This window comes from Cricetulus griseus, assembly GCF_003668045.3.
Source record: "Cricetulus griseus strain 17A/GY chromosome 1 unlocalized genomic scaffold, alternate assembly CriGri-PICRH-1.0 chr1_0, whole genome shotgun sequence".
Taxonomy (NCBI): domain Eukaryota; kingdom Metazoa; phylum Chordata; class Mammalia; order Rodentia; family Cricetidae; genus Cricetulus; species Cricetulus griseus.
In genome coordinates this window covers 189,578,228-189,601,385 of record NW_023276806.1, presented here as the reverse complement: position 1 = coordinate 189,601,385, position 23,158 = coordinate 189,578,228, and the positions used below count along the sequence as shown (strand labels likewise).

General features: G+C 39.5%; 1 protein-coding gene across 14 annotated transcripts in view; it reads left to right on the top strand.

Moving 5' to 3' along the window:
* LOC100767953 (putative RNA-binding protein Luc7-like 2) overlaps positions 1-23,158 on the top strand; it is a 56,745-nt gene that overhangs the window by 15,412 nt on the left and 18,175 nt on the right. For 11 of the 14 annotated variants that reach the window (XM_035451227.1, XM_035451226.1, XM_035451225.1 and 8 more), the window contains 4 exons: positions 1,555-1,649; positions 15,384-15,482; positions 19,476-19,586; positions 21,904-22,047. In XM_035451227.1, coding sequence (XP_035307118.1) covers positions 1,555-1,649; positions 15,384-15,482; positions 19,476-19,586; positions 21,904-22,047 — 449 coding nt within the window. Of the gene's footprint in view, positions 1-6; positions 1,062-1,554; positions 1,650-10,022; positions 10,027-14,995; positions 15,015-15,383; positions 15,483-19,475; positions 19,587-21,903; positions 22,048-23,158 lie in introns of those variants that run through there. The other 3 variants (XM_027391494.2, XM_035451229.1, XM_027391492.2) reach the window with 3 other exon arrangements.

The following is a 23,158-nucleotide window of genomic DNA, read 5'->3' as shown; positions in this document are numbered from 1 at the left end:
ATGTGTTAATGAATGTGGAACAGAAGCAGATGTGTTTAAAAGGAAATAAAAGTCCATCAAAGTAACATATAGTAGCAGGCATGGACACTAAATGGATTATTCCAGATTGTGTCACAAATAACCTACTAGAGATTAGCCTCAGAAAACCTATTGTTGAACTGCTCTGAAGCTATGATTTTTAGCATATTATCTTTCTTAAAAATGTATGTGTCCTAGTTGCAAATCAGAATGTTCTTTACATCTTCTTAACCAAATTGAAACAATTTGAACAAAATCTTACCCCATAGTGTTTAGTTGTCTTTAAGTTAAGCTCTTCAATATAAGACCACTTAAAAGGGGTAAAGTTTGAATGGTTTTTTTGTTGTTTGTTTGTTTGTTTATTCACATGTGAAAATACAGAACTGAATTTAAGAATTGCTTCCTAGTTGAAATGTTTGGAGTGCTGTAGGTATCATGTGAGCTGCAGAGGTATTTACAAGCTTTTGGTTTGTTTCAACAGTTTTGCTTCAGTAATTCACCAGTAGGTTTTCATTTATCAGTGATAAACAGTTTAAGGCTAAACCACATTTTTAGGGCTTATCGTTCTGCATAGAGGAAACGACCCTGTGAGTTTTTCTTTTATTTCTTCAGAGATTCTAAGCAAAATAAATAAATAAACTGTAACTAACATTTGTATTTTGTTAATCTAGCTAGTTACCTTTTCTTAGACTCTTTAAGCTTTTGAGTAAATAGCTATGTTTGATAAGCAGGTTGGTTCCTTCTGTTTAGGAGTTGTGTTTTTTATATGAGGACAGAACGTATTTTATTTTGCCTGGTTTGGCAACATAGCACAGACCACATAAAACTTGGAAGTATGGGATCTTTGGAGGTATTAAAGTTAACATTTCATTTAGGCAATGTGCCTTTGTTTGACTGGTGTGTAAGTCCTTCTTCCAGGTTTGTACGCTCTTAAACACCTTATTCTACCCTCTAACTCCTCCCAGCAGCAAAAGGGAGACACTTCAGCTGGAACAAAATAGTGGAAGAAATGGCGTCTGGGGTTCAGTGGGGATTCGCAGTGTGTATGCAATGTTTGCAAGATTACTTTTTATGTTTTTCAATTAATGTAAATAATTACAAAATAAATAGTGCTTACTGTCAAGAGACCATTGTATACCAGTAGAAACTCTTTGGTGGGTCTGCTGCAAGTTGCTTAACCTCTTGGGGGCCTCATTTTCCTCATCTGCAGTATAAAGGAGTTGGACTTGATAACCCATAAGGTCCATTCCTACTCTAAAATACTATGCTTTTCTGAAGTACGTTTATTTAACAGAATGCTTTGCTTTCCCACTTTGACTATATTTGAATTATGTTTGCAGTACATAAACTGCAGCTGCATGTTGTCTAAAATAGTTTTTCTATAGGATGGTATTTAAAAAACTAATCCCTCCTGGGTTGATTTATAGTGTCCGTAAGATAGTCAAACATCAAAAGCTAGTGGTAACTAGGACTTTCAAAATATAAACCCTGTCTAGTTGTCTAACCTTGAATATTGTTAACTTTTCTATATTACAGGAGATACTACTCGACAACGAATCAAATTCAGCGATGACAGAGTATGCAAGAGCCACCTACTCAACTGTTGTCCCCATGATGTCCTTTCTGGAACTGTACGTGGTTATTAAGTTGTTTTATTACAAGTGTGCCACAGAAATGAGATTCTTGGTAGAATCTTGTTATTCTTACAGCATTAGAAAAGATGTGTCCCTCCATTGCTTGTTCATTTCCATTGATAATTTAAATTTTCAATAATTGATTTCCTTATTTAAGTAGTTGTCTTGTTTTCATATTTTTTTCCACCATTCTTCTATTGGTTTTGTTTTGTTTGTTTTCTCTTTTCTTCTGGTCCTGGAGATGAACATAGAACCTTGTAAATATATGCTAAGCACATATTTAACCACTGAGACAGATCCCAGGGTTGCTACTTTGTGTGTGTCAGTGTGTGGGTGGTGGTGGTACCATATAGTCCTGGCTGTCCTAGAACTCTTTACAAAAAGAGCAGGCTGGCCTCAAACTCATCTCCCCATCTGTCTCCTGAGTGCTGGGATTAAAGGTGTTTGCTTGTTTGTTTATTTGTTTGAGGCAGTATCTGTTATTTCAAACTGGTAACCTTGAACTCCAGAACCTTTTGGCTTTTACCCTGCCAAGTTCTGGGATCATAGATATTTATCAGGAAGCTGGACCAAGAGTATTTTTGCATGTTCTTTTGTTCTTTTCTTCCCCTTTCATTTTTTATCTGAAACATGTATATTGGTATGGTACCCCACAGATTTGGGATTTAGGGTGCTTTTATTGCCGCTTCCTCCTAAAGCCTTGCTTTTCTGCCTGTAGGCTGACAGATCAGCGAGGATAGCTCAGCAGCCTACATATAAAACTATTGTTTGCGCATGGCTAAAGGGTGATTTTATAGCATTTTGTTATTTCACATCCGTTAAGTAGGAATCGGGGTTCTCAGTAGGTGTTTTTTCTTATTTCCTCTGATCTTCTGAAGAGGGATGAGGAAATCTTTTACAAGATGTATGCTCTTAGAGGGAGGGGGGACATCAGGGCGTTGGTCAGTGTTCCTTGGCAAGCCCTCTGCATCCTTTACCTCTAAATGACACAGAGCATTTGATCTTTAACTTTTGAATCTGATTGAATTCTAATGAGTGGTTTCCCTTCACAGATACGTTTGTTGAAGGAGAAAACTGTTAGAAGCTAAATCTTGACTTCATTTTATTTCTCGTTTGCCAGAAATATCTATAATGAAGAAAGGGTTTCCAGATTTCTTTTTCATAAGCAGTGAGTGCTTTTAGCCATAGATACCCAAACATAAAAGTATCAAGACACATGCAGTAGGAAACATCTTTGTCCTTTCCTAGTGGAAAATGTAGTTGAAACTCTATTTTAAGTGCCTGTGCCTAGTGTGGTGAATAAATGTGAATTCCAGCACAGTGCCAGCCTGATGACGGAATCTGGAATTTGAAGCCAGCTTGAGCTACTTATTGAGACCTTGGCTCAAATGAAAGAGCCTGAAAAAGTCTTAAGTATAATAGAACATGATAAGAAATTTAGTTTGTGGGCAAGTTCAACACTTGAATTATGATTGTGACAAATATTAATAGGTAATAAACTAATTGTTTCGTGTTCCTGTAAGTACTTTCATTTTACGTTTTATTTTGTTTATAATCTTGATTGCAGGGATTATAGGCATGTACCACTGCATATCACAAATATTTTCCTTTGTATTAATCCATTTGTAATCTATAGTAAATTTCTCATCTGTAGATACTCTGTTATTTTCCACATTTCACTTAATTTACTTAAGTTTGCCTGATTGTATCTGTTAATCCTATACATGGGAGGCCAGAAGAGGGTATTCGATACTTTGGGATTGGAGTTCTAGATGGTTGTGAACTGCCATGTAGGTTCTGGGAGTCAAACCCTGGTCCTCTGGAAGAGCAACCAGAGGTTTCCCCTCATTTAGTGTTGCAGGAAATTAGATGATTACATTTTTTGTTTTTGTAATTATTTTTATTTTTTATGAGTGCATGCATAAATTTTGGGGTATATTTGCACATGTGTTCACGATGCAAGGCAAAAGAGAACATTGGGTGTCCTCCTCAGAAACACCCTCACCCTCTTTGTGATAGGATCTTGGCCTGGAGCTTACTGATAAGGTTAAACTTACTGGCCAGTGAAGCCTGTGAATCCTTGTGCTTTCGTGTCTGTCATTTTACATGGGTGCTGGGCTAGTTTTATGTCAGTTTGACACAGCTGAGGTTGTTGGAAGAGGAGAAAGCCTTACTCGAGGAAAGGCCTCCATAAATAAAATAGGTCTGTAGGCAAGTCTGTAGGGCACTGCCTGATGGGGGAGGGCCCAGCCCGTTGTGGGTGGTGCCATCCCTGGGTTTAGTGGTCCTGGGTTCTGTATCAAAGGCTGAGCAAGCCGGTTAAGTAGCACTTCTCTGTGGCCTCTGCCACTGCTCCTGCCTCTAGCATCCTGCCCTGCTTGAGTTCCTGCCTTTATTGTTTTTGAGGGTGAACTGTTAAATGGAAAATGTGAGTGAAGCGAGTCCTGCCCTCCCAAGTTGCTTTGGGTATGGTTTTTCATCACAGCAATAGTAACCCTAAGACACTGGGGCTCATGTTCAGGTTCTTGTGCTTGTGAAAGAAGCACTTTACCAACTGAAATCATAGCCACCAAAATGACTTTATCTAGTGGATAGATAAAGTCTATTGTTGTTGTTTTGTTTTGTTTTTCGAGACAGGGTTTCTCTGTGGCTTTGGAAGCTGTCCTGGAACTAGCTCTTGTAGACCAGGCTGGTCTCGAACTCACAGAGATCCGCCTGTCTCTGCCTCCCGAGTGCTGGGATGCTGGGATTAAAGGGTGTGCGCCACCAACGCCCGGCTTCTAGTGGATAAATTATGACTTACCATAAATATAGAAAATAAGAGTACCTGATTCATTACTTTTTTTTTTTTTTTTTTTTTTTTTGAAAATGGGAGATCATGTAACATTGCCTCCTTTGAACTGGTTCTATAGCCATATATGACCTTGAACTTCAGATCTTCCTGCCTTCAAGTTCTGGAGTTATAGATTGTATCCTACCACATTTCCCTTGAAATTTTTATGTATATTAGATGTGTGAGTGCTTTGCCTGTGTGTACGTATGTTTGTGCACCGTGTGTGAGTCTGGTGCCAATGGAAGTCAGAAAAAGGACCTGGAGTTACAGGTGGTTATAGGCCACCACACTGAGACGGTGCTGGAAACCAAACACTTCCTGAGCAGAACAAATGCTCTTAACCACTGAACCATCTCTCCAGCCACACACACACCCTTATAAACATTCTTGAATGTCCTAAGCCTGAAAAAACTTTAAATTCATGGTGGCATGTGTTTGCCTGATGTGTTTATGTCACTGCCGATACATAGAGATCAGAGAGCAACTTGTACATCTTGCAAGAGTCAGTTTTTCTTCTACCACATCTATTACAGACAGTTAGGATCTGCCTTACATGCTGGTGCTAGGAATGGAATCTAAGGCAGAGCAACCAGTGAGTGCTCTTAATCACTTGGCCGTCTCTGCAGGTCCTTTCAATACTTTTTTCCCCTTCAAGACAGGTTTGGTTTTTCAAGACAAGGTTTCTTTCTGTAGCGTTGGCTGTCCTCAAACTGTCTCTGTGGACCAGGTGGGTCTTCAACTCACAGAGATCCATCTGCCCCTGCCTCCCCAGTGCTGAGATTGAAGGCCAGCACTACCTTCCCTCCTTGTCTTTTCGAGACAGGGTTAATTGTGTAGTCCTGACTGTCCCAGAGTTTGCTCAGTAGAGCCGGCTGGCCTTGAACTCACAGGAGATTCATCTGTCTCTATGCCTCTAGAGTGCTTTGATTAAAGGAATGTGCTCCTGATGCCCAGCCAATAATTTTTTTATTTAAGTTTTAACTTGTTATGTATACAGTGTTCTTCCCGCATGTATTCCAGAAGAGGGCACCAGATCTCAGTATAGATGGTTGTGAGCCACCATGTGGTGGCTGGGAATTGAACTCAGGACCTTTGGAAGAGCAGCTAGTACTATTAACCTCTGAGCTATCTCTCCAGCCCCCGATAGTTTTTTTAAAACGTTTTTTTTTTAGATTTTTGAAGACAGGATCTTGTGTATGTACCCCCAACCTGGCCTCAAACTCCCTTGGCTGGCTACAAAGAGAAACCTGAGAGAGGGAGGCAAGGTAGATACTGGTTGAATTTTATAAACCGTATTCTTTCTTTCTTTCTTTCTTTCTTTCTTTCTTTCTTTCTTTCTTTCTTTCTTTCTTTTTTGGTTTTTCGAGACAGGGTTTCTCTGTGGCTTTGGAGGCTGTCCTGGAACTAGCTCTTGTAGACCAGGCTGGTCTCGAACTCACAGAGATCTGCCTGCCTCTGCCTCCTGAGTGCTGGGACTAAAGGCGTGTGCCACCAACGCCGGGCCTATAAACTGTATTAAGTCTAAGGAAACTACTGTGTTCTTTGAGACTATTTGATTGCGAAAGGGAGGTAGATATAAATGTACACCATTTAATTGTAGAGCAGATGAAACACATGCTAATAACTTGAAGTAGTTTTTTAAACATACATATAGTTGGTTAGCCACAAACATCAAACAATTTGAGGTTCTCCATTGCTGAGATAGTTTTTTAAAACAAGAGTGCAAAAAAATGAGTTGATAAAATCCTTTAGATGAGATGGAGGTTAGGGAAGATGGTCTCATTCTGTAGATCAGGCTGGCCTCAAACTCACAAGAGATCTACCTGCCTCTGCCTCCGCCTCCGCCTGACAGGTGTTGGGATTAAAGGTGTGTGCCACCACTGCCCGCCAAGTAAAAACCCTTTGAAAAGTTTGATTCCTACTCATTAAGGATGTGTACTGGAATTGAGTCATGGCCTTACACAGGCATGCAGGGAAATAGCTCTGCACTTAGTTGCATGCCTAGCCCTCCTTGCGCATTTTTTTTATTTTGAGATCTCATTGGCTCATGCTGCCCTTAAACTTAACATGTTGTCCAGACAGGCGTTATTCTTTTTTTATATTTTATTTTATTTTATATGCATTAATGTGGAATCAGATCCCTAGGAACTGGAGTTACAGACAGTTATGAGCTGCCACGTGGGTGCTGAGAATTGAACCCAGGTCCTCCAGCGCACAGGCATTATTCTTAATAATCCTTCAGTCCTTTGAGATGATGACTGGTCTGACCAATCAGGTCAAACAGAGATAGCTTTAAGGTACTGCAGTGATGGCTCAGTGTTTAGGAGCATTGGCTATGATTCTAGAGGACCTAGGTTCAATCCGCAGGATCCACCCTCGTAACTCCAGGCCCAGGAGATCAAATACCTTCCTCTGCAGGCACTGCATGGTTTACAGACAGGCAGACAGACATCTGTGTGCGCTATCCTGTAACAGTTTTTTTTTTCTTTCTTTTAAAAATAAAAATTTAAAGGCACTTGGTGTTTTGTTTGACCGTTATAGAGTTACAGCCTTTTGAGTGGGTGAAGTGGCACAGTCCTATAAATTGTTTGTGTAGGGATTTATTTTAAGCTATCTCTGTGTGTGTGTGTCCTCCTAAGTGGGCATGCACACATCAGTGCAGGTGGTTGAGGAGGTGAGTGACATTAGATCCTCTGGAGTTAGAATTGCAGACATGAGTGCTGGAAGAGCATCCAGTGCTCTTAACCACTGATCAAGCATCCAGTCCTCGATTCCTGTCACTCTAGTGTTCCAGAAGACTGCAAGTTCGCAGCCTGGGCTGCAAATCAAATTCCAGGCCATCCAAGACTTACCAGTTAAGCTGGGCCTCAATTTTTTTTTTTCTTTTGACTATATAGTAATTTCTGAGAATTTAGTACAGATCTCTATGTACATGTATATATTACATACATATAATGTACAATTTGTTAAACTTGCAAATTGAGATGAGTTTTGAAATTTAAGTAATACTGGGATTGAGTAGAGGAAGAAATTGAGAGGGGTAAGGAGGGATCCAGGTTAGTGAGGATGGAAAAAGTAAAACAAACTCAAAATATTTTATTTTAGAAATGTTATCTGTAGCCATGGATGGTGATATATGTATGCTTATGATTCCAATACAGGAGTTCAGGCTTGGCCTGGGCTCCATGAAGTCCTAAATATAAAACAGTGCGATTATATAGTTTAAATGTTAACTTTTTTTATTATTATTGCTATAGTTTGTTGTTTCATGTGTATTTTGTATAGACAGGCTTTCTGGGTAGCCCTGGCTGGACTGGAAGATATGTAGAATATCCTGGTGTAGAAGTTTTACCCTTCCCCGGCCTCTGCAGTGCTGGGATTCACAGTTGTGTGCTGCCATAGGTTATTTCTGCATTAAAAATATGTGCTGTATATAATTAAAACAAACCCTCATCTTTCCCTATCACCTGAATAAATCAGTGCGATTATTTTTGTCACTACTTTACTTTCATAGCATGTTTCTCATTTCTCCATGTGCTCCCCCTCCCCCCCTACAATAGCCATTGTCTCTGAGTTTGTAACTTGTCAAGCTTATCAGGCATGAGGTAGCATAGTGATTGTCTTATGAGTCCCACTGTGATTCCTCCTCTCTGTATTACTATATTGGCACTTTTATTTGCATGTGTTCTCTTTTTTCAAGTCAGGGTTATCTTTGAGAGGTAAGATGATTCTTTTAGTCTTTTCAAGATATCTCTCCATTTCTAGGGTCATACACAAAACAATAACCAGATACTATCTTAAAATGCTAAAATTTTGCAGGGCGTGGTGGTACATGCTTTTAGCACTTAGGAGGCAGAGGCAGGCAGATCTCTTGAGTTTAAGGCCATCCTGTTGCACACAGTTCAGGTTAACCCAGGGCTATCAGAGAGACACTGTCTCAAAACAAACAAATATTTAAAAGATAAAATGATAAGATCTGAGCATGGAATTGCCTTGTACTACTGGCACTAGAGATGGAGACAAGAGGATTTTGAGTTCCAAGCTAGTGAGATCCTATCTTCAAACAAATGTGAAAGTAAATTAATAAGAGGTGGAAAAGTAAGACTGCTTTTTGTGTTCCCCATTGGCAAATACTTATGCTTAAGATTGTTAATTTGCTAGTAAGTTACCCTTACTTAGATGGATGACCCCATACCATGCCCATGTAGGCTGTCCTAGTTGGACTCAGTGGGAGGGTGGGAAGGGAAGTTTTAGGAAATATGGGTGGGGAAGAATGGAGAGTTGGGGTTAGATATGATCAAGATACATTTCATGCATGCATCAAATTGTCAAAGAATAAAATTATTCTCTAAGAAAAGATAGAAAATGTTAATTTTGAATTAGGGGGAAAATATTTTAAGCAGTAGTGATATTGAAATTCAGACCCATGTCTTGCTTTTTTCAAGGCTCTGTCTGCTCTTTTCATGTCATATTAGGCTTTCTCTCCTTTTTTTGTTCTTTGGGGTTTTTTGATGCATGGAACTAGCTCTTGTAGACCAGACTGGCCTCGATCTCACAGAGCTCTGCCTGCCTCTGCCTCCTGAGTGCTGGGACTAAAGGTGTGTGCCACCACCGTCCGAGGTTTTCTCTTATTCTTAAACTGAGTTTTGAAGCAAGCATTGAATTTGGATGGCAAGTCCTTTTCCAAATATAACAAAGGAAGGGACTGAAGGTTCAAATGTCAAGGGCCAAGAAGTTTGTGGTTTGTGTTTAGAGAAGAGCGTTGGCTAACAGAGTGGTGGGTGGAAAGCTGTGCTTGCTAACCCTGCAGAGTGTTTTCTTGTTCTGTCTCTTGTTTTACACTGTTGGCCACTACCACCTACTTTTAGATTACTTGTTGTGTTTGTACTTTACTTAAACTATTATTACTCACATTTTAGTGTTTTTCATTCTTTTGAGACTTTTAGAATAGTGTAAGAAAATGTAGAAAGACAAGTAGAACTGTTTTAAATTAATAAACATTGTAAAGATTAGCCAGGTGGTGGTGGCCTATGCTTTTAATCCTAGCACTTGGGAGGTAGAGATAGGAGGATTTTTGTAAATTTGAGGCCATCTTGGTCTACAGAGCAAGTTCCAGGACAGCTAGTGCTGGCTATAGAGAGAAAAACCCTGTCTCTATTTCCCCCCCCCCCACTAAGATTATAGGTGTGTACTGCCATCTGATTTTACTTTTCTCTGACACTTCGGGTGCTTCTCCTTTTATAATTAGACTATTTTTTAACTTAATTTTATTGTTATTTAGATTTATTATTGTGTGTGAGTATTTTGCACCACACACATACCTGTTGCTCAACAAGCTGAGTTTCTATGTGGGTATTGGGAAACAAACTTTGGCCCTTTGTAGCAGAAAACAAGTACTCTTAACCATCGCACCAACTCTCCAGCCCATGTATAGCTCAGACTGGCCTCAAACACAAATACATTCTCTCCCTTCCTCCCTCCACACACTCCCTCTCCTTTTGAGATATAGTTTCTCTGTATAGCTCTGGCTGTGCTGGAACTGTGACCAGGCTGGCCTGAACTCAGAGATCACCTACCTCTGCCTCCTGAGTACTGGGATTAAAGCTGTGTTGCCACCACCACCTGGCATAATTTTATATTTCTATTCACTGATTATTAGTATATCAATATCAGTAATTTATTGCTTCATTTGTTTTTAGTTTTGGTATTTAGTGTGTCAGTAAAATCCTTACATATTTGAGTATATCTGTAGTTATAATTGGATCTGTTACTGTGCCTAATTTGTATTAGCATATATATTTATTCATTCATTAGTATTGCACTACTCTGTGTTTGAGGACAGCCAGGACTACACAGAGAATCTTATCTCTAAACCCCCCCCCCCAAAAAAAAAATAAGAAGAAAAATTACATCAAAGAGTTCAAATACATCTCAGTAAATGTGCCTACCACCCCACCACCTTTTTCCTGACCAGTTTTTGCTCAGCCATTGCTTGCCTAAGTTGTATAGCCAGGTTGGCTTTGAACTAAATGAATACTATGCCCATCATATCACTAGGTGAGTAATGTGTCTCTATATCACACATACATAAGGAAAATATTTTATAGATATGTCTCTTTGCAACCTCTCTTCTCTACATGTCAAGGATGTGTGAAATCTGTGTTGGGAGTGTTTTGTTTTGATTTTTTTCAAGATGATTTCTCTGAATAGCCCTGGCTCTCCTAGAAGTCTAGAGCCAGGCTGTCCTAGAACTTGGAGACTGTAGTCTTTTACATGCTTTTACATGCAGACTGTAAAAGCTACCTTTTGGGTTTGGGAATTGAAGCTAGGTCCTGGAAGAACTATCTGTTCTCTTAACTACTGAGCTACCTCTCTAACCCCAGATTATGTTTTTTAATGGTACTTATTCTGTTGAACTCCTGAAGAGAAGCACTTAAAATTGTGTTTGTTTTTCATGACAGGGTTTCTCTGGTTAGACCTGGCTGTCCTGGAACTCACTCTGTAAACCTAGCTGGTCTTGAATTCAGAGAGCTCCGTTTCTCTCTGCCTCCCTCCCTCCGAGGGCTGGTCTTAAAGGTGTGCCACCACCGCCCAGCAGAGAAACTCTTAAAATATTTCTATTTTCTAAACCAGAAAATGTCATTAAAGCTTACATACATGGACTTTTGTGCATGTTTTATTCCTTAAATTCTTGGAATTGCTTATTCAAACCAAGTTTATTTATTAGTCATGATTTGGGCAACATGAGTAGTACAAAACTTGGTCTCTAGAGAAAAACAGACCATTTTTCTTAGGAAGCTTAGAATCTCTTTGGAATTATAACATTGATTCTCAGAAATTAAAAAATTAAAATAGCTTAATAGAATCTACCTTGCTAAACTGAAAAATGTAGAATATTGTAGAATCTTAAAAGGAGTTATTAGGATCAGAGATTTGGCCAAGCTTCTTGGAGAAACGAGTTTAAAATGGAGAAAATGTAGAGCTGAGCTCACAGATCTGCCTAGTTGGGTTAAAGGCTTGTGCCACTCCCATCTCTCTAGCTTTGCTGGTAGTTGCTTAAGAAGGTCTTTGGATCCCGGAGTCTCCCATATTGGCCTGGTACACTGCTGACCAGTGGTCTTCAGATATGCTTGTGTTTTGTGTTGCCTTTGAAGTTATTCTTAGAGTATTAAAAAATGTAGAGCTCGCCGGGCGTTGGTGGGGTGGAGGTATACCTCATAGTTTTAAAACAACGTAAGTAAAGTGGAAATCTCTCTCTCTCTCCCCCTCTCTCTCCCTCCCTCCCTCTCTCTCTCTCTCTCTCTCTCTCTCTCTCTCTCTCTCTCTCTCTCTCTCTGGTTTTTGAGATACGGTTTCTCTGTGGCTTTGGAGGCTGTCCTGGAACTAGCTCTTGTAGACCAGGCTGGTCTTCAACTCACAGAGATCTGCCTGCCTCTGCCTCCCAAGTGCTGGGACTAAAGCCGTGTGCCACCACTGCCCAGCTAAGTGAAAATCTAAGACTAGTTTTAGCTGCCTTGGATTTTTTATGTTTTTTTGGAGTTATGTTTGTTTTAGACTGAGAACTAAACTTGGGGCATTGCATTTTTTAGTAAGCTCTACCACTGAGCTACATTCCCAATTCCAGAAGGCTAACTTTAAAAACAAACCCTGATCTGGCAAAGATGACGCTGAGCAAAAGTATTTGCTATCCAAGTTTGGTTGCCAGACTTCCACCCTCAGAACCCCTGTAAATGTAGAGGGAGGGAACAGATTCCACATGGTTGTTCTTTGACTTCCACGGGCATCCTGTGACACCCTACCACCACCACACACATGCACACCATACACACACAAATTAATAAAAATCTTTGTTTTGTTTGAGACAGGATTTCTCTGTAGCTTTGCAGCATATCCTGGAACTCTCTGTAGACCAGGGTAGCCCCCAGTTTGCAGAGATCACCTGTCTCTGCTGGGACTAAAGGCACACGCCACCACTGCCCAGCACAAGTAAATTTTTAAAAAGAGCAAATCTTGACCTAAGAAGCAAGCACATTTTGAGAGACAAGTTTTGAGATCATGTATCTTAAGAGTAAAGCATGCAGAGAAGGCAATCAGAAGAGAAAAATCAATATGTAAAGTTAATTATCAATCAAATAAAGAACTCATTAAAAACCATAAATAGATTTGTTAAAAGAGATTATAGAGCACCTGACAATGGTGGCGTAGGCCTTAAATCCCAATACTGGGGAGGCAGAGGCAGGCAGATCTCTGTAAGTTGGAGGCCAGCCTGGTCTCCAGAGCGAGTTCCAGGACAGCTACACATAGAAGGGGGGGGGGGCATGACACACAACAAGCAAATCTGGAGTGCAGTTTTAAAATTAGTTGTAGGTCACATAGATTTACTATTTAAAAACACTGCTGTAAAACATGCAGTGTGGGGGCTGGAGAGATGGCTCAGAGGTTAAGAGCACTGACTGCTCTTCCAGAGGTCCTGAGTTTGGTTCCCAGCAACCACATAGTGGCTCACAACCATCTGTTATGAGATCTTTTGCCCTCTTCTGGTGTGCAGATATACAAGAAAGCAGAATGTTGTATACATAATAAATAAAAAATCTTTAAAAAAAAAATGCAGTGTGGCATGCTGGCCTCGAACTCACAGAGATCCGCCTGCCTCTGCCTCCCAAGTGCTGGGATTAAAGGTGTGTGTCACCAACGGCTGCACCATTATTTATGTATTTAGTTGCTTGCTGTTTACTTATTTATCCATTTAGGGTGTACGTATAACTTTGTGTATGAAAGCCAGGGTTATGCAATTGACTGTGGCGGTGTCACATCCCTTGGAGCTAGAATTATATGCCACATGGGCTGTCTGACATGGTCGCTGGGAGCTAAACTCAGGTCACTTTGGAGAGAAGGAGCAAGTGTTCTTAATAGCTGAGGCATTTTTCCAGCCCCTTAGTTTAAGTTTTGGAGGCAGTTTTTATTATGTAGTCTAAGTAACCTTGAACTTGATCATCCTGCATTAGCTTCCCAAAGTCCTAGGATTACAAGCATCTTCTGTGTGGCGTTTTGAGACAGGGTCTCTTTGTGTATCCCTGGAACCAGCTATGTAGGTCAGGTTTGAATGCACGAAGATCTGCCTGCTTCTGCCCAGCAAGCCCTGGGGTTAAAGGCCTGTGCCGAAACACCTGGCCCATAACATTTTATTGTGACTAGTTTTAAGATTTCTCTAGTTCTCTGTTCATATATAATTTGGTTTTTAAACATACTGTGTATCTTTATTTAAAATTTACCCACTATATCCTTTTAAATCTTTTTAAAAATCCTGAAAATTTTGATCTGATAAATGTAGTATATTTAGTTTGGAATATTATGCAAGATAATTGTTCATAACTTTGTTTCATACATACACAAGTTATTGGCAAAAATAAAAAAGCAAGTTTGACGAAGTCATTTTAGATTCTGTATATAAAACTGTTTCATTAACTGGGTGTTGGTGGCGCATGCCTTTAGTCCCAGCACTTGGGAGGCAGAGGCAGGTGGATCTCTGTGAGTGCAAGACTAGCCTGGTCTACAAGAGCTAGTTCCAGGACAGCCTCCAAAGCCCAGAGAAACCCTGTCTCTAAAAAGAAAACAAAACAAAAAACTAAGTTTCAGACTGGTGCAGTAGACACTATAACACTATTTCCTGTAGAAATTTCTTATGACTGAGTAGTATTAGCTGTTTTATATGGAATTTTATTTTGTTAGCTGGATTTTGTTTTGCTTTTTGGTGGTGGGTGGGGATCAAACACGGATTGCTGGCTTCATTTCACATGCTATGATTGCAGGCATGTTCCACTGTGTAAGATTGTAATGCTACTACAATTCTGTCTGTCTATCTAATCAATTGATTGTGATGAGATCCTCCAGCCTGAGTCTTTTATTTTTATTTATTTTTTATTTTTATATGTGTTGGTGGTTTGCTGTGGGTTGGTGGGTTCCCCTGGAATTAAAATTATAGACAGTTGTGAGCTGCCATGTGGGTGCTTGCAATTGAACCCAGGTCCTCTGGAAGAGCAGTCAGAGCTCTCAACCACTGAGCCACCTCTCCAGGCCCTTAAGTCTTTTATTTTTAAAATTGACAACACCGTGTAGCCCACAAGGAAAAATTCCAATGTATTTTGTTGTCTGCTTGTTTGTCTGCAATGGTTTGTGCCCAAGAAGCCAGAAGAGGGTATCAAATCCTTTGGAACTGGAGTTCCAGATGATTCTGAGCTGCCATGTAGGTCCTGGGAATGGAACCTAAATCCTGTAGAAGAGCATCCAGTGTTCTTAACCCCACTATGTCATCTCTCCAGTCCCAGCCTGAGATTCTTAAGGTGCTAGAATTACAGACACATTGCTTCCTACTCTTTAGGTCCAGTTTAAATGCATTCTCATGAGAAACTTTTTTGGAGGAGGGATTGAACATATGGCTCAGTGACAATCTGAGCTCAATCTCCATGATTGGTGGAAAGAGGGAACTAATTACTAATGTGTCCTTTTCCACCCTCCAGATTTGCACCACGGTAAGTGGTCTTATTTTTGCCACCTCATTCCAAAAAGCCTCCCATGTAGTGTATTTATAGTATTACTAATTTATTAAGATTCATAGCTGTTTTTTTAGACACTCTCTTGCCCCCCCCTCCCAAATGGTCTTGAACTTGTAATCTTCCTACCTGTATCTTCCAAGTACTATATCTTCCACTACATCCAGTTTATGGAGAGCTAAGGTATTGAACCCAGGACTTCAAGCATATCAGACAATCACTAAGCAACCAAGTTAACTCCCCAGCTATAATTGTCTGATTTATGACTTAAGATACATTCTGAAGAGAACTGTGATGTTGATGAATTTCTATAATGTTTTCAATGTAATGTCTTCTTTTCTTTCCTAGAGAATGGATCTTGGAGAATGCCTGAAAGTCCATGACCTGGCTTTAAGAGCAGATTATGAAATTGCATCGAAAGAACAGGACTTTTTCTTTGAACTTGATGTATGTGATTTTCCTTTTATGTTACGTTGTCTCTTGCAGTAAAAATATTTTGAACCTTAATTAATGTCTCTTAGGAAGAAAATCATAGGAAGGTATCTTTCTGATTATATGATGACTAATACATGGATAAGATAATATACTTTTTCAGCCGGTAGGTAATACTAAGTATTATGACAGCAAAGACCTCATACATAGTAGACAATTAACCAGTAACTTAACATAGCACGCAGATACATGTAGGCAAAACATATGAAATAAATATCTTCGAGAAAAGAGCCGGGTGGTGGTGGTGCAAACCTTTAGTCCCAGCACCTGGGAGGCAGAGGCAGGTGGATCTCAGTGGGTTTGAGACCAGCCTGGTCTACAAGAACTAGTTCCAGGACAGCCTCTAAAGCCACAGAGAAACCCTGTCTCGAAAAAACCAACCAAAAAGAGAGAGAGAGAAACTAAATTATACAAAATGTTTTAAGGAACATATCACCTTTGAAACTTACGTATTTTTATAAGATACATATACATAAGTCATAATGATCAATGAAAAGTCTTGTGGTTTTTACCATTGATATTAGGTAATTTTATTTAGTTGAAAATAGCAGTAAATAGCTTGACTTTTGAATGTCTAAGAACTTTTGTTTATGTAAATAAAATTGTCTGTGAAAATAAATTTAATACTGTCTGTGCATAAGATAAAGGAGAATATTATTACCATTGAACATTGTGGTTGATACTGAGGTTATTTTTGGTCTTTATGCATTATCAATGTAAAATTAGCTGAGCCAAAAGGTAATATTTAGAGATAATGCTTAATTGCTCTTTGTGAAAGTTTTGACTTATATTTTTAAGTCAACACCTGTGGGCTACATGGTGTTGTTAAGATGGTTTTTAGTCACTGTTGATAAACAAAATGTAGAATATGAGTGGAGCTGTTTCTGTCTCGCTCTCTCGCTCTCTCGCTCTCTCGCTGTACACCAGGCTGGCATTGAACTCACATAGATCTGCCTGGGCGTGCACCACCAATGCCTGGCTTAATTTTTTTTTTTTTTTGGTTTTTTGAGACAGTTTCTCTGTGTAGCTTTTGAGGCTGTCCTGGCACTTGCTCTGGAGACCAAGCTGGCCTCGAACTCACAGAGATCCGCCTGCCTCTGCCTCCGGAGTGCTGTGATTGAAGGCGTGCGCCACCGACGCCCAGCTAATTTGCATCTTTTTATGAATGTAGTGAGAATGAATGTTCTGATTGTATTTGAGATCAAGTATAACAGCAGCTATTTTCTGAGTTGACTAAACTTGAGCATTGTCAGTTTTCTAGGTGACTTATTAACCTTACAAATTATGAAAATTGGTCCTTTGCCTCATGTATGCTTTAAAAATACTTTACTATTTTATTTTTCTTTGGATGACTTTTGTCTTTAAGTAATATTTTTAGTTATAGGATCTAATCAGTGCTTAGAATACCTATTTTATCAGCTTGAAGATCTTTTCTATTTTGACCAGAAAATAGTTTTACCCATGGTTTCTTCTGTGTATTTTTAGTTTTATATTTAGTTTATGTGTATGAATGTTGTGCGTGTGTGTCTGTGTTTACCAGGTGCATACCTGGTATCCATGGAGACCAGAAGACAGCATCAGATAGAGATTGGAGTTAGAGACAGTTGTGAGCCACATGTGGGTGCTGGGAAGCAATCCCAGGTCCTTTACAAGAAAAACCAACCCTCTTAATTGCTGACCCATCTCTTCAGCCCCATGAGCAGTCATTTCAATTTGTACAGTTAAATCCTTTATATATCTTGGATTCATTTGGGTGCAAGAAACAGGTAGCCAAAATATCTCCTCCACAGAACTAGCAGTATTTCTTGATATTTCATTGACTTCACGTAAGGAAGTGAAAGCAGATTTGTATTGTGATTTAAAAGGTAATAGTAACTCTGTTAACTTTGTGAGAATTCTTGGCTTATTTGGCTGGTTAAGTTCCAGAGGACAGGGGTTAAATTCTGTTGCTGTGATAAGAATCATCATGGTCTAGGTAACTTCCTTGGATGTGAAGTTCCAAAGGAGTAAGAGTCTGTCATCGTACTGGTGGGGTATGGGGTTGGAGATGGCTGGGTGGACTGGCAGCTGGTGCAGCTAGTGAATGGCAAGCAGGCAGAAAAGAGAGCCAGGAATGGCATTCGAAATCTCAAAGCCTGACCCTAGTGGCAAGACCACATTTTATGTGCATTCGTGTTTTGTTTACATGTATGTCTGTGTCAGCAGCCGGATCCCCTTGAGCTATAGTTACAGACAGCTGTGAAGTGCCTTCGGGGTAGTGGGAATTGAACCCCTGTGCTCTGGAAGAGCAGCCAGTGCTCCTGACCACCAAGCCATCTATCGAGTCACAAGGGCACACTTCTTTTTGTTGTTGTTTTGTGTTTTTGTTTACTTGGGTTTTTTGTTTTGTCTGGTTGGTTTTTGAGACAGCATTTCTCTGTGTGATATCCCTGGCTGTCCTGGAACTCAAGCCGTAGACCAGACTGATCTCGAACTCAGATCTGCGTGCCTCTGCCTCCCAAGTACTGGGATTAAAGGCTTGCGGCGTTGACATTGGGCTGAGGCCATACTTCTTCAACCTGTCAAAACAGGGTTACTGGCTGGGGATCAAGTCTTTAAGTGCTTGAATATGTAGAATATCTCATTCAAACCACCACATTTGAACATTTTTTTTTTGTTTTTAAATAAATTTCTCTCTCTCTCTCTCTTCTCTCTCTCTCTCTCTCTCTCTCTCCCCTCCCTCCTCTCTCTCTCTCTCTCTCTCTCTCTCTCTCTCTCTCTCTCTCTCTCTCTCTCTCTCTTCTTTCTTTCTTTTGGCCAAAGGAGTTTCTCTGTGTAGTACTGGTTGTCTTGGAACCCACTCACTAACTCTGTAGACCAGTCTGGGCTTAAACTCAATAGATCCACCTGCCTTTGCCTCCCAAGTGCTATGGTTAAAGGTGTGCACTACCATGCCTAGCTTTAAAGTTTACTTTTGAATGAACTATTATTTAGTTATAAGCATTAAATATCCCTCAAAGAAAATCCAACTTAGGTTTTGTCTGTTAAATGTGTTAATGGCTTATTTCATCATTTTTGTAAAAGTTTGAAAACCACAGAATATAAGCAATTATCTAAATATTCATAATAACTCTTGTAGATGTTATAATGGTCTTCCATGTTATGTGTGGGATGTGTGTGTCTCTTGTTTATGATTCTGTCTGTGGTCAAAGATTAGCTTTCAGGAATTTGCTTCTCTCCTATCGTGTGTGTATCCTGGAGATGGAACTCAGGTCATTAGGCTTAGTAGCCATTGAGTTATTGACACCCCAAAACTGTTTCTCCTTGGTTGGTTGTACCTTGAGACATGGTCTTTGTCTGTATTTCTTTGGTTACTTGACACATGCTATGTCACTCCAGCTGGTCTTCAGCTTACCATTTTGTTTCAGCCTGAGATTACTGTGGTACATTTTTATAGTATTGCTGGATGTTTGTTGGTTTGGTGGTTGTTTTTTGAGACAAGGATTCTCAGTATAGTCCTGGTTGTCCTGCAACTCAATTTGTAGACTAGTCTGGGCTTGAACTCAAAGAGATGGGCCTGTCTCTGCCTCCACCTCCCTAGTACTGGGACTAAAGGAATTTGCCACAACCACCTGGCAATATGATAACATTTTTAAGAATGAAATTATTTTTTCTTATTGTTTTGAGGGATTTAAAGGTTCTTTCTTCTGGGCTTTCTTTTAATTTTTTTTAGAATTACTTGAAACCTAGGGAAATGCTCTGTCACTAATAATTTCTCAGCTCTGTGTTTTTCTTGTTTTAGGGGTGGGCCACAGAGAAGAGTATAACATTCAGCCAGTGCTTTCTAGATAGCAGGAAAGCACTTCTGTACTTACGGCTTCATCCCTTACCCAAAGTACAGTGTTTAGTAAAGAGATTTTGGGTAACATTGACTTTGTATCAGTAATTGTTTTATATTAAATTTTCTAGGCCATGGATCATCTCCAGTCATTCATTGCAGATTGTGATCGAAGAACAGAAGTGTCTAAGAAAAGATTAGCAGAGACTCAAGAAGAGATAAGTGCTGAAGTGGCAGCAAAGGTAAGGATTTTAGTCGTTTTATTAGTTCAAAGCATAGGGTTTTTGTTTTTGATTCTGGTTTTTTGCTTTTGTTGTTGCTGCTTGAGAATAGGGTCTGCCTTTGTATCCATGGCTATTCAGGAACTCACTCTATAGATCAAACTGTCTTCGAACTCACAAGAGACTTACATGCTTCCACCTCTACCTCCCGAGCTGGGATTATAAACTATATTTTAACCCATTTTATCCACTCCAATTTGTCTGTCTGTCTGTCTGTCTGTCTGTCTGTCTATCTATCTATCTATCTATCTATCTATCTACTTATGGTGTTTTGGGGACAGGGTCTCAACTCCGTGGCTGGCTTGGAACTTGAGATAGATAGATAGATAGATAGATAGATAGATAGATAGATAGATAGATAGATAGACAGACAGACAGACAGACAGACAGACAGACAGACAGACAGACAGACAGGGAAACCAGCCTGGTCTTGAACTCCCAGAAATGCACTTGCCTCTGCCTCTGAGTGCTAGGATTAATGAGCCACCATGCCAGGCTCATTCCAGCTTTTTGATTTTTCAATAATTAGACTATAAACTTAAGTAGGGAATTCTGCGGAATTGTTTTTTACCTATCCAAATGTTAACTAATATAACAATCTAACAACATTGATAATAATTATATATATATATATGTATATATATATATACATATATATATATATAATTTACCAGTTTTGCCTGCATTCATTCACATATAATAAGTATATGTATAGTTCTGTATTTGTTTTGTTTTTCGAGATAGGATTTCTCTGTGTAGTCCCAGCTGTCTTGGCACAAGCTTAACCCTGTACACCAGGCTGGTTTTGTACTCAACAGTGAAACCCCCTGCCTCTGCCTCTGCCTCCCGAGTGCTGGGATTAAAGGTGTGTGCCACCACCACCTGTCTATTTGTCTCTCTCTCTCTCTCTCTCTCTCTCTCTCTCTCTCTCTCTCTCTCTGACTTATTTTATGTGCATGAGTGTATTGCTTCTCTGTATGTGTACAACATATGCATACTTGGTATCCATGCAGTCTAAGTGAATGAATCAGAATCCCTGAAACTGGAGTTACATTTGTGAACTACCTGATAGGCACTGATGCTGGGTACTGAACCTGGGTCCTCTGTAATTGTATTGAGTTCTCTTAACTATCTCTCCAGTCCCTGACACTTTTGATTTTAACACACATAAGCTTGTGTAGTTGCCATCACAGTTTAAGATAATGAAGTAGCAATGAAAATAATTTTTCGGTTGGGGAACTATATTAAAGGGTGGCAGTGTTAGGAAACCTGAGAAGTGTTGATACAAGAGATCATGTATCTCATGGTTAAGCGATTGACCAGTGATTGGGTTCTATGGAGCTGTATTGGTTGTGCAATATTGTAGTCATCCATCACTACTGAAGGGCTCCATACCTAATGACCTCGAATGCAGCAACTCAAACTGCACATAATAGATCAGTTAGAGTAGGCGTGATTGCACAGTACTCTTGTTTGAGCATGGATGTTCTGACATGTTTTACAGTGAGTTGGAGGCTGTCAAGCCATTCTTTGAGGGCTAAGCTAACCATTTCCTTCTGGTGGTTGAAGAGAGAGGCAGAAATATCATACCCAGTTAGCAAATGCTTTTGAAGCCTTTCTTAGGACATGTGTGTTCTCCATTGCCATAATCAAAGCAAATGCATCAAGGTGAAATTGTGAGGGTGCAGGTGCAAGGAAGGTTGAAGATCTTTCAGTGATACTATAACAAAAATACCACTTGTTTAAAGAATAGTCATAAAAAAGTAGGGACCCTTGGGGGCACTTTAAGAAGTAAATATTATTCCAATACTACTTTGCTAAGATTAAATGTTTCTATTAAGTTAAACGTTGATCTCTCTGTGTGTTGATATGTACTTGTACTTGGGTACAGGGAAGAGGAATGGGAATGGAGTCCAGCCCGGGCTGTGTAGCAATGCACTACATAGATAGGTCTTAAATGACTCTTTGAGTTTCTGAAATACATTGTTTATGCTCCTTTCAATTTTTTTATGTATACACAAATGGTTTTGTGTATACATAAAAAACAAAAAAATGTGTTTTGCCTCCATACATGTCTGTGCATCATACCCGGGCCTAGTGCCAGAATAGGTATTGGATTTCATGCAACTAGAGTTACAGATGATTGTTAGCTGTAGTGTGGGTGCTGGGAATTGAACCCAGGTTCTCTAGAAGAGCCACCAGTGATTTTAACTGGTGAGTTATCTTTTCAGCCCTTCATTCTCTTTTTCATTCATGGTCTTCTTCTTTGTTTTCCTAGGCAGAGCGTGTTCATGAGTTAAATGAAGAAATAGGGAAATTGTTGGCCAAAGTGGAACAACTCGGAGCTGAAGGAAATGTGGAGGAGTCTCAGAAAGTCATGGATGAAGTCGAGAAAGCACGAGCAAAGAAAAGAGAGGCAGAGGTAAGATTCCTTTCTCTATGCTGTTTTGAGACAAGGTCTCATTGTGAGACCCAGCTATCTGGGAAAGAGATAGGTTCCCAATAGTGTAAAATGTTAGTGTCTGTACTTTTTTATAAAATAGATATTCAACTGGAAATTATTCAAAATGTAAAGGAAATTAAAACAATTTAGAAATACTTAAGTAATTGGTGTTAACGATGTTGGGTTGTTTTAAAGTAGTTTTTGGAAAATTGGGGTCATAACTACATTGAAATTTACAACTTCATAAATATAATTTAACCAATTACCCACATTAAGCAAACACATATATACACTGTTCCCACCTACCCTTTTTCTCGATAGTTTTACTTACCATAGCAGTACAGTCTACTATTACCTTGGGGGCCTTCTCTCATCTAATTTTATGGCACACTCAAAAATCTAACAATGTAAATAAACTCTGTTTTGGTCGGTATAGTCCCTGATGTGTGAAAACTCAGATGTATTTGGTAGATTGTATTTGGTAGATAACGTCTTTTGCTGTAGTGCCTTTTCGCCTCAACCAATGACATCTAGATTGTTTCATGATGATCTCTGCCTTCTTAACTCTGGGAACTATTCCTTTTCTCTTCGTTCCTTTTTTTAATTCTTAAACCTAGAATTTCTTTGTTTTGTTTTGTTGTTTGCTTTTCAAAACAGGGTTTCTCTGTGTGGCTTTGGAGACCAGGCTATCCTTGAACTCACAGAGATCGCCTGCCTCTACCTCCCAAGTGCTGGGATTAGATGTGTGTCACCAACGCCCGGCTAAACTCAGAATTTAAAATACTTTCGTTCTTAGCAGTACAGAGTTGCACATAAAATGAATCACGCCTACAATTCTAGCAGTTGGAGAGCTGAGTAAGAAGTCATAGATTTGTAACCAACCAACCTATTTATTGAGACTCTGTCTTGAAATAAAAAGATGGCAGGGTTTGTTGTGACAAGATTCAAACTGATGTGACACACATTCTGTTCTGTTCTGTTCTGTTCTGTTCTGTTCTGTTCTTCAAACTAATGTGGAAAAGCCGAGCAGAAGGAAGCAATTTTAGTAACTTTAGGATAGTTGTGTATCTTTTTTGTTTGTTTGTTTTTT